This window comes from Perca fluviatilis, chromosome 11 (assembly GCF_010015445.1).
Source record: "Perca fluviatilis chromosome 11, GENO_Pfluv_1.0, whole genome shotgun sequence".
Taxonomy (NCBI): domain Eukaryota; kingdom Metazoa; phylum Chordata; class Actinopteri; order Perciformes; family Percidae; genus Perca; species Perca fluviatilis.
The window spans coordinates 27329017-27344489 of NC_053122.1; the positions used below are offsets into that span (position 1 = coordinate 27329017).

The window sequence follows — 15473 nt, forward strand, 5'->3', positions numbered from 1 at the left end:
AAATATGATTTATCGCTGCAGGTTATCTTCTTTCACGTCTGTTCTTCACATTCTTGGCAAGTTCAGTCTTGTTGAAAGCTAGTAAACTATGTTGGCTATATTTAGATACACTGGAACAACACAAGGTAGAAAAGGTTTAATAACAATCTTTTGCAGCTAGTGGTTAAAAATGAAATGGCTCAATATCAGTTATTGTACAATCATCAGACAAATCTTGGAAGATATTTCAATTTATAAGAATAGGATTTACAACAATTAGTAGCAAGCTAAAACACTGAAATGTACTGAAAGTAAAACAAAAGTCAGGCAGAAATTCATATGTCCCTCATGCTTTTACAAATAATTATAGAATCTTTTGGTGGTTCTCTCTCGCAACAACTTTCAACCACTCAGAATATTTCAAGCTCCCATAAAGTGAGATTTCAACGCCAATATTACAACTGTACTAACAATTAACAACAAACTAAAAAAAAACCTAACACATTATCACACAACCTCTGTTTGGCAAAATATGGTAGGTTTTTGCGGCATTTGCGGTGGAATTTTTACCTGGCAAATTAAGATCTTAGATGACCTCGGCAATGATTACAAAATTACTAGAGGTCCCCAGGTAATAAGAGTACTGTGAGAATAGGGCTATAGACTGTACAAGTAGAACCTATCACAGTAATGCGCTTGTCATTTTCAAATTTCTGACTCGTCATCAATATACTGCAGAGATGGAAGAAGAACTTTTGGGCCGTTCTCCTCCTCAGCCGCGCTGAATGCCGCCTCCCCCCCGGTGTGGTGGTTATTACTGCCGTTGTTTGTTCCCGACACCAGGGGCTTGTCCTCTGCCAGTGCAGGCCTCAGTGCATCCTGGTAGGCCACGCTGGTGTTCAGACCCCCCTGCTCAGGAGTCTCCTGGGATTGCTCTCTATTCTTCTTTCTGCAGTTCCAGGGCAGCGGTAGGTGGCCTTTGTAAAGATTCCAAGCCAAAAGGGCAAGAAGGGAAACTACCAGGAGCCCGACTATGGCCTGCAGTCCAGCCACAGAGGGGCCATCCATCTGAGCCTGGGGAAAAATCTGTCTCCCATCCTTAGATTCCGCTGAAGCCACGCTAACCTGGTACTCGGCCACAGTGGTCGTGTACTCGCCGGCCTTGGAGGGCTCCACAGACAGGCAGCGGTATCGACCGCCGTCGGAGTCTGTGGCATTGAGGATGAGCAGTCCGTCCTGTAGAAGCTGATGGCGAGTCAAAGGCGTCAGAGGGCTGCCGTCCCGCTTCCAACTGGTTTTCGCCAGGGTGGAAGGCGAAGGGCAATGGAGCTTCAGGTTTCCGCCGGGCCAGATGGACACATTCATAGGCTTCACAGGATCTGAAAACAAAAACAGGGGTCCTTCACATCATACATTTTCATTTTAATAAGTAACAAACAATGGTGATTTCAAGTTGAAGGAGTAGAAAATACTGCAAACCCTGCCAGGTTAATTGAGAATCACCCTTCTTTGGGCGATAGTGTGCACTAACTCACCAGCATGTGGGCACAGAGTGGCATTTCCCTCTTTCACACTTTGGATTAGTTCTCTAAAGCAAAAGACACAATTATTGAAACTTAATTTGGTTATCAGTTATCAACACCGCTTTCTCCACATGTTGGGACAGCTGCCTACCTTTGTGAATTAGAAAGGACAAGACATTTCCCAACAGCCTTGTCCCAGCCGCAGTATGGGTCTCTGGCTAGAACACAGTCCAGACAGGATGAGGACCTCCCACAGGTGGCCAGTGGTATCTGTGCTGCTCCGTAGTCTGAGCCCGCATACAGCTGACCCTGTACACAATGGATCCATCACGCACAGACACCGAGCAAGGGCGCGTATGTAGGTGCTTTACCGTAATGTACTATGAACACAATTGAATAGTGATATAAAAGCAATAAGCCATTAATTAGGCTATGCCAGACTTTTTAATTACCGTGACATCAGAGAATTTCAGAATCTTGATTGGCTCTGGGGGCTGGAAGATTTGCACTTCCTCTATGATGAACATCTCTCCATCGTAGTTCACTGCTTTCAGCAATGAGCCTTCCTCTTTACGTACAAAAACAGAAACATACTATATTTACCTTCTGACGCATATGGCTTACCACTGATGTTGTCAAGTTATCAAAAGCAGCAAAGTGAAATATACACCGGGAGTGGCAGTGTGTTGCGCCCGATGCACATACCTGTGCCTATGAACATCACATGGTACTTCTCTCCATCTGCTGCCTGCACTTGGTTGACTAGGATGCGTGTGAATGTAGCTCCCTTTCGCACCAGTACAGGCTTCTCTCCTATTGGCTGGATAGCTTGGTCCATGAGGGGCCTATCTTTGATAAATTGAAGGGTCCGGTCTGGGAGGTGCAGGGTCTGATTTATACCCATTTTACGAGCCGCGTTGTTTATACACTGGCGAGAAAAGAAGGGAAGGAAAGAGAAAGACGAGAACAACGGAGTCAGCGTACAAAAGGAATCAGTTTCCTGCTGGGACACTCGTAAAAAAAAAAAAAAGTTGCCTTTTGAGTTTTGCCTTTGTTTCTAACACAAGCACACACACGTTGAATAGTGGGCAGACTCACAGCTCCGGGCCGAGGGACTGGGACATCTCCGCTGTACATAACCCACTTAACAAAAGAGGTTTCTACAGTGACTGGGGTCTTGTATTTCCCCTCTGCAAACACTCTGCTGATGTCAGACACGCGGTACGCACACACTGCAGACAGGTCTGATGTGTCCCTGAAACACACACACACACACAGAAAATGGGAGCCAAGTGGTGTGCCGAAGCAATTAAGGAGAAAGAGACCACAAGAAACACACACAAAAAGAACAGTTTGTTCATTCAAACGTACGACTGTGGTGTGAAGATGGCGTAGAACAAACAGTCCTTCCAGGGCTGCTGTGGGTCACACGAGCGGTAAGTGTCCTGAATAATGTACGGCAGCTGAGACTCCAGCACTGGACAGTCCATTCTGGCCTTCAGGAAGGATGTCCATTTCTTCTGCAAGGTCCTCTGACCTCCGAGATCCCCCTGTGAGCACAGAAAGACCCCATAATGCCAACGTTGACAAGTGGAAAAACACGAAGACAAACGGGATGCACAATCAAGCAGCGGAAAAGGCGGTATAAGCGCCACTGAGGAAGTGCTGTTTATATGGTATTGTCGTTTTGGGGAAATGGAGCCGTGACAAATAAGTGAATGCAGGATAAACTCTTGTTCACCTTGCAGACGCGGGCCACACGGGAAACCACCAGTTTGTTGTAGCAGTCGCACTCCACTGCCGTCTCGCTGAAGAACAGGTAAACCTTGTCATCATCTCCCGCCTCACTCATGTAACTCTCTGGCATCTGAGCCATGGAAACAAAGTTGGGCTCTGGCATAGAAAGAAGAGGAAACGTCAACTCATCAAGCATGAGCCAATCATTAAGGTAAAACAGCTCGCCTCGGTTCAGACAGTGAAGCCCTTGCATGAGCAGCAGCTTGCAAAAAACACATTGCATACTAGGGCTGGGTTTAAATATATGGATTTCCCGATTTCAAAATCGATTTAAATGTGAATGATATTGATTCATACAATCCAGAATCGATCTCACGTCCGTATCATATGAAACTAGAAGACCTAAGGTTTCCATTGGTTCAATTGGTATCGGAATCGATTCGGAAGATCGGTGGCGATACACAGCCCTATTACATATGATCACATCTTACCGTTAAGCCAGGAGCTCTTGAACTCAGTGCGTATGGCGACAGAAGAGCTGCGCATCAGGACGGGTTCAGAGCCAAGGAAGTTCATTGAAGTGGCTGAGTATAAGCTGTTTTCTGGCAAGACACGACCGCAGACAGAGATACAAATTTAAAATACAATTTGCTGTATAAACTGTTCCTCAATTCTTTATCATTTGTACAACTGCTACTCACCAACCATGATGGAGGCATATCTCTGGAAAGGATCAAATGGACACTTCCCTTTGCCATCCTCTCGTCTCTTCTCCAGAGTCAGGTTTCCATCTGCGTAGGACTGCACAGACAAACGCAGAGGCACTTTAATCCTACTGTTATTTTACACACACTATGATTTGGATGTAATAAACTATACAGCATCAGTTTATACAGTATGGGATATAAATTGAGATAAGCAAGCACGTCTCACCATGTAATCACACTCGGGATCAAAAGCATTTGTTCCACACACATACATCCTGTTGTCCTGCGTCTGATGCAGGATCCTGATATAGTTCTTGCACTCCATCTGTAAATTTATTTAATTTTTATTTATTTTTTTTAAAAGCAGTGACAACATCTGCCCAATGGACCTTTTTTACAGCAGACTTGTCATAGTAGGAAAAGCACAGCTGAAATTAATAACCTTAACAATGGCTCAATTCCATCAAGTGTCCCAGTGAGCTATTTCATTGAGTCAGCATGCACAGTACCAGGACCTCTCCTAAGTGGAATGCAGCCATCATTAATGGTTTCGAATACACCTGTGCTTTTCCTACTATGACATGTCAACATGTCTGCTGTGAAAAAGGTAAATGTGCAATACAGTTCAAATAGCAAAAGCTTAAAAAAGGTACACTGTGTAGGAATTTCTCCCATCTAGCGGTGAAATTGTATTTTGCATTCAAACGAACAGTGCTCTCTAGCGCCTCGCTTTTTCAAATGCGTGTTGCAACTACGGTAGCCGTTATGTACCAAGAAGCTATGACAACAGGTCTTCCAATTTTCGCTTTTTTGGCGACGAGGATTCCTTCTCCTGTGGCTCGGCATAAGTATGATCCTCCATTATGAACTAAAGTGCAGTGCAGGCTTTCAAATGTGCCGGGGCAGTGACAAGCGCCGCTCACTGATCTCCTTCTCCGTTTCAGTCACATGACGCTGGCTCTGAACTAAAAACGCGCTGTGGATTAGCTAGACAGGTAGGCTAGTGCTTTATGTCTCTTACACAGCGATTAGTTTTTCAAAATGGCGGAACGACATGGAAGCCTCCTTGGACTTGCCTGTCCAATGTAAATACAGATAAGAAATTCTTCGCTTAGGAGGATAAGTCAGATCATTGGTAGAGGTAATTTTATACCAATGAGGACATATTTATGAATGAAGACGTTGATTTCAGCTAATTTATATACTTAAAACACTAAACAGTGTACCTTTAAAAAAAAAGGGACCCACCTCAGGATCTTTTCCTTTGTTTTTACAATCATCATTTTGCTTTTGCGTCACTTCCCATTTAACCTAAAAGAGGGAAAAACAACATTTAGTTTTTAATGTTTTTCAATTGTTTTCTGTTCTATCTTTGGCATTTACCATGCCTTTAGTTGACAGTGTCGAGAGAGAGAGAGAGAGAGAGAGAGAGAGAGAGAGAGAGAGACAGGCATGATATGAAACAAAAATGCCTCGCTGGAATCAAACCAGAGACAGTATGACATCATTTCCACCATGCAGTCCGGTTCAGTTCAGTTTGCTACACATTATGGCTATTTTTGCTTTTCCCACAGTCAAAAGTTGTGGATAGCACTGCAGTCTGTTGATTGGTGCAGACGATCCTTTGCGTCGTCAGTGAAGAGGAAATACAGCGAGAGCTGGACGGAGCAGTGAGGATTAAAAATGTTTTTCAGCTCGTTTCTCAGCACACCCGGTAACAACCCTGCCTACATTTAAAGTGTAAATTACATTTTTCACGAAGTTAATGCTATGTGCTTTTTAAACAAAGATTAGAACCGCCCACCATTGTTTTGTATGGTTTTTGATACCAAAATGCTGAATATAACATGAAAAGTTGGTACTTTTAACAGTGGTTTTAAGCACTCCCCCTCACTTCCACTAGGCGGGGAGTGACGTCATAAGCGGAACTCCAAGACTAGAGCTACCGGCATACAGTAGTAGGCTAGCAGCTACATTGGAGACCTAGCAAAAATGGTAAACTATTGTTTGTGCGGGGTGTACGAATTCATCAAAAACAGGGCAGAGGGTCCACAAGTTCCCCAAGAACAAACGGCTGATTCGTGCCTGGGTGAGGTTTGTGGCTACGATTTTACTGCTGCCTCTGTGACTAAGTCAGCAGTCATATGCAGCGAGCACTTCACCGCAGAAGACTATGACCCTGGAGACATGCGTCGGTTCAATATGGGTTTTAAACGCCGGGTAAGACTTATTTCCGATGGCATTCCTTCACGGCATTCACATTCATAACGTGCCATCATAACACGTACCATCCGCGGTGGAAACGCAAAACAGAGCTAGTGCCCAGGTACAGGTCTGTATAGGTTACCTACAGTTCTAAAGGTTCTGATATAAAGAAAGTGTTTGATGGTGAAGTGATATTCACTTTTACCATTAGGCTAACAGGACACCCAAAAGCAACACATCGAACCATTTACACCCTTCATTAAAGAAACAAAGCAGTTGTTATGTGTAATGTTAGGTTGATAAAAGTATAGAGAAGCAAGTAAAATCTCCTTGCAAATGTAACTGAAGTGGAGGTGTAACAGCTGAAATCAGCAAATAACTTCCAGTAAAGCTGGTTGGTTTTTAATAAGTGTTGAATGTGAAGTCTCCTGGCAGGCCTGATACACAAGTTTGCTCTTAAAGATTTATTAGCCCTGGGCCAAGAAATCTCTGATAAGAAATGTCGGACTACGGAGCTAGTGTAATTGCATTGTTTAACGTCGGCGTTCTTACTGAAGCAAGTTTTTTGGAGATGTCGTTGAGGTCAAGAGCATACACTGCCTCCCTGGCACCCAGCAATAGCAGGTCCAGATCTTCTCTCAACAGCATGGTGGAGTAGTTGAACACTCCCTTCTCGTGAAACAGGTGAGCGTTGTTCCCTAGACACAGAACATGACTGATTAACCAACCCACAGTGATTAAACCCTGTCTCCCATTGAGTCAGCCCAAACGTAATCAAACCGTATGAGCCAACACGAGTTGACACATTCTAAGCCAAGGTTACACAAGACAGACAGCAACACTCACTATGGTAGGGCACAGATCTACGGGGGACACAGTCCAGTGGTGAGTCTTCTTCCAGCGCCAAGGCCAGGGCCAGCGGCCAAAAGACATAGAGGGCCGGCAGCAGATGCATGGCTTTTTTGTTCAAACGAAGAGGAATTTAAGCTTTATTGTTTCCTTAACAGTCACTCATACAGGGGCAAAGTGAGCGAGCGGCATCTATGACGTGATGAGATCTGTGCGGACTCAAGGGCACTGGCCCCTTTACTGGCCCCGCTCAGCAGGCTGTCCATGATGAGATGGATGGCACAGACCAAAGAAACAAAGCCGAGGAGGGCTGAAAGAGACAAGGTTGCATGGATATCACAATCAATTCCCCCGGCCGCTAACCTGACAGAAAAGAAGCTTCAAATATGTATACATGACACACACAAAAAATAAAACCACACAGTGAAGAGAAACATTTAAAGGTGTGTTCAAAACAAAAGCGGGAGAAACAAAGCAAAAGGGTAGAGGAATAGCCAAGAAAGGGCAGTGTGAGCTAAAGTCAGCGCGGCAGTAATTCTGTCAGTGCCATAGTGATGTTAATGCAGGGCCGTGAAAGGCATTCAGCAGGGTGCAGGGATGTCAACTTCAGCTCTCCTGCAGCACCAAACACAAGCACACAATGAGAGATTCACAGAGAGTGCCAAAGACTGGTGTGTGGTGTAGATGAGAGAGCAAGTCTTTTTTTGTTGCAAGAGCTGATGCACACCTACGTTGCGGCACACACACATTGGTTTGACTCATCCTTACCACTAAACCAAGGTAAGTCTAGCAACAGAATAACAATTAGCCTGGGCTTGCTTCGCTTTTAATGACAGTAACAGCTGCTGTTTTCTGTTATTTTGACCAGCAGTGTTACCACAACCTGCTAAGTGGGTGTGTAGCCTACTGTTGCTTCTTTCCCAGGAGAGGTCTGTGTAAGACTGATGATGAGCTGCTGCTTGTCAGAGTATGCAGCCCTGATAAGAAGGTTCAGATATTTAAGCCCTGGGGCCAAGACAGCGTCACTCAACGCGCGCACACGCACGCACACGCGCGCACAAACACACACACACACACACACACACACGCGCGCACACACACACACACACACAAAACACACACACACACACACACACACACACACACACACACACACACACACACACACACACACACACACACACGCGCGCACACACACACACACACACCTCCTAGCAAGAACAAGCCCGTCAGCAAGAGCATTAAAGTTAGTCTGAAATCAGTTGTTGAGTCAAACATGCAGCTCTGAGCAATTTAAGAGAAAGCGTGTGAGTTGTAATTGGAATATCATTTGTTATTTAAAGTACATTTTACTACATGTAATACAGCTTTTTTTTTTAGCTCAAACTTCCCCAAAAGCTGAAACAAACGTAGTGACAAAGTGCACGAGCTCAAGCACGTTAACCGTCAACACACTCCTATCAAAGTAAATCACTTACCTGCTCTCAGACACGCCCAAGACTGCGGAGGTTTCCATTCAAAAATTAGTCCCAACACCTGTTTAAACGTAATTTCTAAACCATAAGCTACCTCTTCGTTAACCAACAAGCTGGTAGTAAAACAAACTCATAATATTTCTAAACGGCTGAGAAGTGTAATTCCCTCACACACACACACACCTTGCTAAAGCTTAACGTACGCGGAGATGTAAAACTTCGCGCTAGCTTGCAACTTCCTTTAACGTAGAAACGCGGCAGGTTTTTACTTCTCTAGCTAAACCTCAGACATCAGGGGGAAAAACCGCCTCTCTAACAGTTGAGAAGCCGGTCTGTCTCTGTCGGGTCCTCTCAAAGTCACAGCAGTCATCCGTTATTGTAGAGAGACTCTCAGCGCTCACATCCCGCGGTGAAAAGGGTCTGAATGGCTGGCTGCTGCTCCGGTTGGCCCCGCGCAGTTTTTTTTTTTTATACTCCCTTCAAACTGCCGTTGAGGCAGCGCAAGACGCGGATCTAAGGTCTGATTACGTTTTCCTGGTCCCCATATACTTTTGTCTGTCGGTGGAGAGCACAGCTGATTCAAGATGGGCGAGGTAGAAAAATAAGCAGCTGGAGGTGTTCAATGGTTGGCACGTTTTCCTTTTTTTTTTTATTAGAGCAACATGTCCAAACAGGAGTAATGAAGTAACGTAGTGGTGTCTTGTGGGAGTTGTTTGTACTGCATGGGGTCTTATGAATGGATGGAGGTTTGAATCGTTCTGAAATTATCATCATATGATGATGGTATTATAGCAACATTATAACAAAATGATGCTGCACCTGCAGAAATATGTATTGTACATAATAATTATACTTAGACATGCCATTTATCAAATATATGGCCTATGGGCTATATGTGAGTCACTATAGACTTCGATGTTATATGTAGGCCTAGTTGATACATGACCTGCTGCAAAATATCCAATCCAAATCTGTTTCTGTTATTTTGTCCAACGCACAGGGTATGGTACAGTGCAATAATAATAACTGACACATATATGGCACAATATTAGCAAAAACCCATCCGAGCTCCACAAAAGTTTTTTTTTTATTTATATTTTCAAATTTCACAAATCAAGAGAAACGACAAAATAAAAAATAAAATTATAATTTAAAAAATAAATAAATAAATACACTCATAAAAAAGAAAAGGTTAGCTGGCCCCATATGAAAAAAATACTAGTACTGATATTTCAACCAGCCACCAACAACATTTTTCCTGGTTTGATAATTAAATTAGTGTGGCATTAGTATCATTGGAATGCTGAAAACAATTTCATTTAAAAAAAACAAAACATGGAGAAACAGTTTATTTCCAATATAAATGTAATTGCTAAAAGTGTGTTTGATCATGGTAGATTACCTAAACTGAAGGAATAAGGAAAACTTAAAAAAAGCAATACACTAACCTCCATGTAAAACTGTAAAAAAACAAAAAAAAAAAAATAAACACTCATAGTATTGATTAATTCCACCATTCTCTAAGCTCCTCATTCTGCTGTTGTCACTCTGGGGTCGATCAATGACTGGGTCCCAACAGCCTGACAGCCTTCAGGAAACAAAGAAGTGGACAAATCACATCCATGCAAAAACCATTTAATGTCCTTGATATCTAACAAACACTATTCTTTGATAGCGATCAAGTAGACGCGACACATCATGTACAAACATACAAGAAACTGTTCATTGTAAGAAGACACTTATGAGTCAGTCCATCACAGTTTGTTACTAGTACTCAGACGCTTCAAATCCGTTGGCCAATCGACATAATACATGTCAATGTAGACATACTTCTTAATTAAGCGCCTTCAGACCTGTAATAAACTATCATTTTATAATTAAAAGGTAGAGAGGTAGGGCGTGGTGTAATACTGTGATAAAGCCAAACGTCTTTGCCAGGTTCAGTCTGCAACATAAAAGCATATTTGTACTTTTGTTAATAATACCCAAAGACTGTGTGCTCATAAGGTTTCTGTACCTTTTAGCTGACAGTTAGAGGGCACTCTCACATATGAATGCAGTAGATTGATTTTCTTGCAGAGGAACAGAAACCACCTGCAGTTTTCTTGCAGGTCTGTCTGAGCACAGGTGAGTCGTAGCACCATACAGTAGCACGCACACAGTAGCAGAGAATAAGGAAACACTTTAAAATAAGCACCAACAGTACGGTTAAAAGTTGATTCATAAATGAGCCACAACAGTGTCATTGAATCAACAATACGCGAATGGTTGCTTTATCAATCACAAACAGCACTCGTGAGCAGCAGGCAGAGATTGTCCAATATTCAGTTCCTAGTCAGCTCAACTGTATTCAGACGATTTTTGTATTCAGACGATTTTTTTCATTCTTTTTTTTTTTCCCAGTCATGTTACATGTGGTGAGGTGAGCGAAGAGAACTGCTGAGCTGAAACCCGAGCATGCCTGGCTTATTATACTTTCAGAGCAGATAAAGTGTCTCAGGTCTCAGGTCAGAGTTGGTCGCTCCGCTGTTGATCTTGGCAGTCTGTGGTTTGTTTGTCCTTCCGAGAGTTGCGGCGCTAACATCAGCGGCTCAGACAAGGGCTCAGACGAGAAAACATCAGGCTCAGTTGGTGGTCCTGAACGTGTCAGTGCTTCTCCGATAGCTGCCAGTCATATTGATTCAGTGTGGACTGTATTCTGAGGGAAAATGTATTTGTTGTGGCACTATTTTTTTTTTTTGTTGCTCAGTGGCACTTTGTAAACAGCTTTATGCAAGTGGACAAAGCACTAGTGGATTGTTACCCTAACCAAAGGCAGGCAGCCTTTTACCAGGTTTTATGAACCGAATCCAGTGTTTACCAGCCATTCATGCTCTTAAGGAGCTAACCAGAGTCCATTTAACCATCGAAGTCCAACATTTTGTATCTCCCTACGAGAAAGTGGCGGTATTCGTACTCCCTTGTCTGCCACCTAGAAGGCACAGGATGAATACATAGCTGCGGTGAGAAGGGGGTTTGGCACTGAAGATGTTGAGTATGCTGTGACGGGAGGTCGTTCCTTATGAAAACATCACTCCTGACTGGCTCGTCTCTTCTCCAGCTTCATTTTGAGTTCCTCATTAAGTGCTGTGGGGAAGACAGAAGAAACCCATCACGTTAGGTCTGCTTTTATGTACAGTAGATCTACATGTCTCTAGATCATTTGTTAACTGTACAGTGCTGCTACTAAATGTGTTGTTGTTTATTTACTGTAAAATCAGGGTGGACTGCAGCAGGTGAGATCTGCATCGTGTACTCACTCTGTGCGAGAGGCGAAGGGGAGAGGATGAGCCGTCTCATCGGGTTGGTGGGCGAGGCCGGCACTGGTGAGGTCAGGATACGGCGGTCGGGGGCGGGAGACCTGGACAGGGGGCTGCTGGGCCAACGATCTGCACCAGAACGTAAGCAGTGATCAGTGTCAGTGTCGCTGTCTGTCTGCGCACTGTCTGCACGTGGTTTATGTGACCGAGACAAACCTTGTTTTGGAGGCAGGGCAGGAGCCTTTGGCAGGGGGCTGGAGGGGGCAGTGTGCAGGATCCTTTCTCCATTCTCATCATTGGCGGAAACATATGCTGATGACACAAACGGAATTTAACATGGTCAGCCTCACTGATTACTTGTAAGAAAAACCCATGGACAGACAACAAAAGAATCTTGAGAACGTGTGTGTCTCACTGATATTCTCTTCGTAAGGCTCCTCCAGTAGGAAGGGCTGGAGAGTTCCTGCTGTCTTCTCTACCAGAGCGTCGATGACCTCATGCAGTGTAGCACAGGGAATCTGGAAGAGACAACCTGTTGTATTATACATAATATATATAAAGATGCTGTTTCCATACAGTCTGAGACATTGTTGATTGCCATCATCTCAAAGCATTACTCAAATGTTATGTTCTAAATTTCCTCTTCATATATTGCGTGTATGTAATAGTGTAACCCTTTGTGTGCCGAGTTGTTGCCATGTCCCCAAAAAAATCCTCAAAATTGAAAAAGACCTTTAGAAAATACTTGAATATATGTGAAGATACTAGCTATATTTACTGCTGACAAGTTGTCACTTCAGAAGGTTTTTTTTCCCTTCTTTTTTCTGACAGCAAACAGGACAGAGAGCCTTTTGGAGATTTGCAGAATCAAATATTCATCTCTCCACTGAACAGATCTGTTATGCGTTTTCTATCTTTTCAAATATCTAACCCCATGACAGCGATGCATCGATCAAATATGCCGGTTCTGTATCGTTACCAATACAATGAAGCAGATCAGGTATTGGCCATGATGTGACTGATATGCGTACATTAACATTTTTGTTCTTTATAGGGGTATTATAAAATGACATGTTCCTGCAATCAGTCACATCAGTTACGAAAAACCATGGACTCAAGTTTTTAGTGGAGTATTATACAGAGTATAAATCTAGGACAAGCACTGGTATCCCATACCCTGATTTAAAGTATTGGAAACTGTAATGGGAGGGAAACTGTTAAGATTGATGAATGAGGTTTTTCCTGTAAAAACACAACCATGACTATTTATACAGAATGATTCCACTTTAAGAAATGTTGTAAGATGTGAAGAGAATCTGCAAGTATGAAACACTTACAGGATTTTCTACATCAATGACATAACCACCTTGGTCCCTCTGAGTCACACGGTAATGTCTGAACACTGACCTGGAGCAAAAAAAAAAAAGAGCGAAAACAAAACGCTTGTGACGTTTGCAGTGAATGTAGCGTCAGACTCTTGACATTTGCGGCTGTAGTGCTCAGATGGTCAGCAGTTGTTTACCCGTTGAGGTCCTGCCGAGTAGTGACAGCCAACGAGCACCCATCTCTGCCAGGCCGCAGCAACATGTTGCCACAGTCCGGGTGTCTCTCTAAAAGGACTTCAGCCTCTGTTCGAGACACCGGTCGAAAACACCTGCATGCCATGCCACACACACACAATTAATGGTCATATAATCACACATCAAAAGGTACTATAGCTCCAGTGCATCCTCTCAACAAAACTCAGAGGACGGAGAACTCACGGTGGGATCTCTCCTACTAAAGGCACAGAGAGGGGCGAGGGAGGCGCGCGCGTGGGGGTGCGGGTTCTCCGTCTGGACCTCTCTTTGTCCACCACCTCCTTCAGCATCTGCAGCTGGCCCGGCAGCAACGTGAGACAGGACGGTACATTCAGCTGCGAATGGACAGAGGGGAGAATATTTTTAAGAATCGCACGAGAGTGATACAGATTGATGCAGGTGTGCAAAAGATGAATATTTACATCTACAACGGAGTAGAGGAAACCTTTCCACAGCTCCCTTGATTCCAAGTTAGGTGCCTAGAAAAGAGGATAGGACTGTTACACCTTGCAAAAAGTGTTCATTTTTGCATGTGTGTGTGTGTGTGTGTGTCTGTGTGTGTGTGTGTGTGTGTGTTTTGAGTGGCATTACTGTGAGTTTGGTCTCTCCATCCTTCATGCGCAGGATGAGTCTGGCTGCCTCCAGGTTTCTGTCCCGGCTGCAGTCATCCTTCAGGGACACAAAGCCACTGAGGTCCAGCTTCTCCACATACTGAAACACACACACACACACACACACACACACACACACACACACAATTATCAGTTTAAATGCACTATGATGCACAAACACCAAAATGTATGGTCTGAAACTTACATGACTGTCCTTGGCATTATTGAAGAAATACAAAGAATTCCCACACAGACAGGTCCACAGACGCCTGGATGCCTGTCACACACATAAATAAGGATGTGAAATAAGGTTATACACTTTTTCTTTCATGTGTGTTTAATGGATATTTCCCTTTTTTATAACCCCCACATCTCCTGTCCCAAGAGATGAATAGGAAGTGAGCCACAGCTGCTGTCAATCTGTGGCCATGGATCAGTGCAATACCCTGCACCTGAGCCGGGCTCACATTACATGTCTGTATTGCATTAAAAATGAGCCTAATGAGAGTGTGGGCCTGGGGTGGAGGGGGAGGGTATCCCATTCTGTATTTGTCACCTTATATATGAATTAAAAAAAACAAACATGCAAAAGAGTTATTGAGGAAAATTGTCAATTTTACTCTATGCAACTTTGTATTTGAGATATTTGAAATGCACAGCACATATAAAAAGATGATCATTTCTCTGGGTCGGCATTGCATTCTTGGTGATGAAAATGTATGGCAGACATAGTCTACAGATTCCTACTTATTAAGATACATCCACAGATCGATCAAGTGATGGGATTTAAATGACATGCAATGTTTTGACACCAATCGAATTTTCCGATTCATACGTTGTGATTCGTTGATAAATCGTTGCACGCTTTCCCTGTCAGATTCTTGCAAAACCAGACTAACCGCACAACAAATCGGTGAACCCCTATGTAAAGCAAACCCCACCAGCACCAGCGTACAGTCTCGCCTCGCCCATTCTAACACAATAAGGAAGTTGACAGCTCTCTCTGGGAATGGAGTTGGGGGGGGGGAATCAGCCGGTGTGCGGTGCACACTGACCACCGCTACCCGTAGTTTGCATTGGAAACAACATGGCACTGCGCCGGGCGAGCCTACCTTTTCTTTCGGTCCTCGCTTTTCCAGGTATCCTTCGTAGTAGCAGGGCGGGAGCTGCGCCCGGGGTCCCCCTGGCCCGGAGCGCTGCCTGACGGGTGCAGCCGCCATGAGTGTCGCTGGCTGGGCACCGAGCGAGGACAAAGGGGCGCTGAGCAATTCGGGGAGTGATGACACGCCTTCCCCGATGAGATAGTGCTGTGGCAATAATCCAACAGCTGGCTGGTGTAGCCTGCTGTGTCTGGGGATCATGCAGATGGGTGGTTGTGCAGATTAGAAATTGGATGGTTTGGGGGATAAATGTATATAGAGGTTTAATGAGAAACAAAATGGCAATTAGAAAATCGGGTGCATCTAAAAAGAGAATCTTATGCCTCTGATATTTTCTGCATCAGTGTA

General features: G+C 44.0%; 2 protein-coding genes across 2 annotated transcripts; both read right to left on the bottom strand.

Annotated features, from left to right (window-relative positions):
• Positions 1 to 65: 65 nt before the first annotated feature.
• Positions 66 to 9080, bottom strand: sema4e (semaphorin 4e). Its single transcript, XM_039815153.1, has 15 exons — positions 8479 to 9080; positions 6998 to 7310; positions 6704 to 6849; positions 5195 to 5257; positions 4173 to 4271; positions 3941 to 4040; positions 3731 to 3841; positions 3244 to 3395; positions 2874 to 3052; positions 2601 to 2757; positions 2208 to 2430; positions 1955 to 2070; positions 1654 to 1811; positions 1515 to 1567; positions 66 to 1358 (listed from the first exon to the last, which is right to left on the bottom strand). The coding sequence occupies exons 2-15, from the start codon at positions 7104 to 7106 to the stop codon at positions 685 to 687; spliced, it is 2340 nt and encodes a 779-aa protein (XP_039671087.1). The 5' UTR covers positions 7107 to 7310; positions 8479 to 9080; the 3' UTR covers positions 66 to 684.
• Positions 9081 to 10094: 1014 nt separating this feature from the next.
• On the bottom strand, positions 10095 to 15266 carry stap2a (signal transducing adaptor family member 2a). Its single transcript, XM_039814961.1, has 11 exons — positions 15078 to 15266; positions 14171 to 14242; positions 13946 to 14065; positions 13777 to 13833; positions 13538 to 13689; positions 13297 to 13428; positions 13112 to 13181; positions 12190 to 12292; positions 11991 to 12086; positions 11775 to 11903; positions 10095 to 11601 (listed from the first exon to the last, which is right to left on the bottom strand). Exons 1-11 carry the CDS (start codon positions 15183 to 15185, stop codon positions 11546 to 11548), a joined length of 1095 nt encoding a protein of 364 aa, XP_039670895.1. The 5' UTR covers positions 15186 to 15266; the 3' UTR covers positions 10095 to 11545.
• Between the last annotated feature and the right edge of the window lie 207 nt (positions 15267 to 15473).

What these genes read in the sequence shown, in the direction of transcription:
- stap2a (XM_039814961.1), bottom strand. Translation starts at nt 15,185, where the DNA reads ATGGCGGCTGCACCCGTCAGGCAGCGCTCCGGGCCAGGGGGACCCCGG. An exon ending in ATAATGCCAAGGACAGTCAT is followed by an intron (nt 14,066 to 14,170) that starts GTAAGTTTCAGA and finishes TGTGTGTTTCAG; the next exon opens with TATGTGGAGAAGCTGGACCT. An exon ending in TCATTGATGTAGAAAATCCT is followed by an intron (nt 12,293 to 13,111) that starts GTAAGTGTTTCA and finishes TGTCTCTTCCAG; the next exon opens with ATTCCCTGTGCTACACTGCA.
- sema4e (XM_039815153.1), bottom strand. Translation starts at nt 7,106, where the DNA reads ATGCATCTGCTGCCGGCCCTCTATGTCTTTTGGCCGCTGGCCCTGGCC. An exon ending in ATCCCGAGTGTGATTACATG is followed by an intron (nt 4,041 to 4,172) that starts GTGAGACGTGCT and finishes TTGTCTGTGCAG; the next exon opens with TCCTACGCAGATGGAAACCT. An exon ending in GTCCTTTCTAATTCACAAAG is followed by an intron (nt 1,568 to 1,653) that starts GTAGGCAGCTGT and finishes CTTTTGCTTTAG; the next exon opens with AGAACTAATCCAAAGTGTGA.